General features: G+C 63.7%; 1 protein-coding gene across 1 annotated transcript in view; it reads left to right on the top strand.

Annotated features, from left to right (window-relative positions):
* The window catches only part of LOC104132026 (tripartite motif-containing protein 35-like), a 31,841-nt gene that overhangs the window by 25,403 nt on the left and 4,365 nt on the right, over window positions 1-2,073 (top strand). The window contains exons 8-9 of the mRNA XM_035900727.1: window positions 553-758; window positions 939-1,130. Of these exons, the coding sequence (XP_035756620.1) occupies window positions 553-758; window positions 939-1,130 (398 nt within the window). The remainder of the gene's footprint in view (window positions 1-552; window positions 759-938; window positions 1,131-2,073) is intronic.

The following is a 2,073-nucleotide window of genomic DNA, read 5'->3' as shown; positions in this document are numbered from 1 at the left end:
GGGGGGCCGGGTGAGGGCCCGGGGGGGCTTGAGCAGCCCCATAGCCTCCCCCCTCCACCGCGGCTCTGCTGCACGAAGCGCCGGGCGTGGGCTCGGTATTTTTAGGCTGCGCCGGGTGATTCAGGCTGATTCATGTCAGCGGGTCCAGAGGCGACAGCGGCCGCGGGGGGGGAGGCCCAGCCTTGGGGAGCTCCTCCTGGCAAGCTCCAGGGGGATCGGAGCCAGAAAGGGGCTTCGTGGCCCCATTCCCTGAGGTAGGGCTGCCCTGCTTGCTCACCTCTCCCTTGGGGGGGGCGCCCAGCCCCTCAGCTCACCCAAATATTCCCAGCTCAACCCCCTTGATGGGTGTCTTGGGGTCCCTACCCCAACCCATGACATTGGGACTGAACTGCAGGGGTGCATTCGGGGTGCAGGGATTTGGGTGAAGCCTTTGGGGATTGGGGAAGGTGTTGGTGCATGGCTGGGCTGCAGGTGTGGGACCCCGGGACGGCTCGCCCCAAGGGGTGGGGATGCTCCCGCACCAGCAGTCAGCCCCTGCCCCTCTCCCAGCAGACACGGTAGACCTCACCTGGTGCGTCATCTCCGACATGGAAGTCATCGAGCTCAACAAGCGGACTTCGGGGCAGTCCTTCGAGGTCATCCTGAAGCCCCCGTCATTTGACGGCATCCCTGAGTTCAATGCCTCCCTGCCCCGGCGACGTGACCCGTCCCTGGAGGAGATCCAGAAGAAGCTGGAGGCGGCGGAGGAGAGGAGGAAGGTTGGTCCAGCAGTTCGTGCACGGCGCTGCAGCATGGGGACGCGCCATGGGGACCTTGCACTTGGGGTGCTCAGCAAGGCACACCCACCTTTGGGGGCTTAGTTTGGAAGGGGGGGGTTTAGCTGGGAGGGTGAGGAACCCACGGTCCCCATGGCCATCGTGTCCGCTTTGCCCCCGCAGTACCAGGAGGCTGAGCTGCTGAAGCATCTGGCCGAGAAGCGGGAGCACGAGCGGGAGGTCATCCAGAAGGCCATCGAGGAGAACAACAACTTCATCAAAATGGCCAAAGAGAAGCTGGCACAGAAGATGGAGTCCAACAAGGAGAACCGGGAGGCCCATTTAGCGGCCATGCTGGAGCGCTTGCAGGAGAAGGTGAGAACCTGGCAAGGAGGGAGGGGGGGATGCGCTGGGACAGCGGTCCAAGAGGATGTGATGGGACACCCGGGTACCCTGCATGGCTCTTGGGGTGGCATCACCCCTGGGGACACCACCAAAGGCGGGGACCCTCTTCCCCTCCCACCGTGCAGCAATACCCAAATGCAGCGTCCCACCTGGGTTGGGGGGGGGTTGCAACCTGGGGACCCACCAAGCCTGACCTGTCCGTAGGCTCACAAGTGGTTGGTGGGTGGAGAGCTGGGACCCACACCTCATCCGCAGGCACACAAAGCCTCTGCTTTCCCCATGTCCCACCATGATGGCCTTGACCCACTGCTGGCAATTGTTCCATCTGCCCGGCTGGCAAATCTTCCCCTGGTCCCTTCCCCAGAGGCCGTGGAGCCGTCAGCTCCCCTGTGGAGCTGGAGGGGCCCGTGCTGCCGTGCTAGGAGATGCTTCCACCCTGCCAGCCTGTGCAGACCTCTTCTCTCTCCCCGAAGCAGGTCTGTTCCCAACCTCAGCACGGAAGGTCCCACCCTCACCACCTCCAGCTCCCTCCAAAACATCCCTTCTGCAAGGAGCTCGCCCAGTGCCCTTCTCCAAACGCCTCAGCTAGCCTTGGGTCAGAGGCAGAGAGCACGAGATAATGAAGGACAATCCGAGCTAACCCCATCTCCTTGGGGCTCCCGGTCCATCCCGTCTGGTTGACGTCTACCTCCTAGCTAGAGGGCGAGGACAATCTGTCCCTGAGTGCCTCCACAGTCCTTAAAACACCCCAGGGGAGGAGAGGACGCTGTTGACCCATCGGTGGTGTCCCTCTGGGGATGAACCTCGCGAACGCCCTCGTGCCTTCGAACCCCTCCGAAGCCGCTGGCCCGCCCGTGGGGACCCTGAAGTCCGTCCAGCTAACGCGTGTCCCCCCCCTCCTCCTTCCCTCCTA

The sequence above is a fragment of the Egretta garzetta genome, unplaced genomic scaffold (genome assembly GCF_000687185.1).
Source record: "Egretta garzetta isolate BGI_Z169 unplaced genomic scaffold, ASM68718v1 scaffold218, whole genome shotgun sequence".
Taxonomy (NCBI): Eukaryota; Metazoa; Chordata; class Aves; order Pelecaniformes; family Ardeidae; genus Egretta; species Egretta garzetta.
Note: the sequence above shows the minus strand (reverse complement) of the source record. Positions and strands in the feature narration are given on the sequence as shown.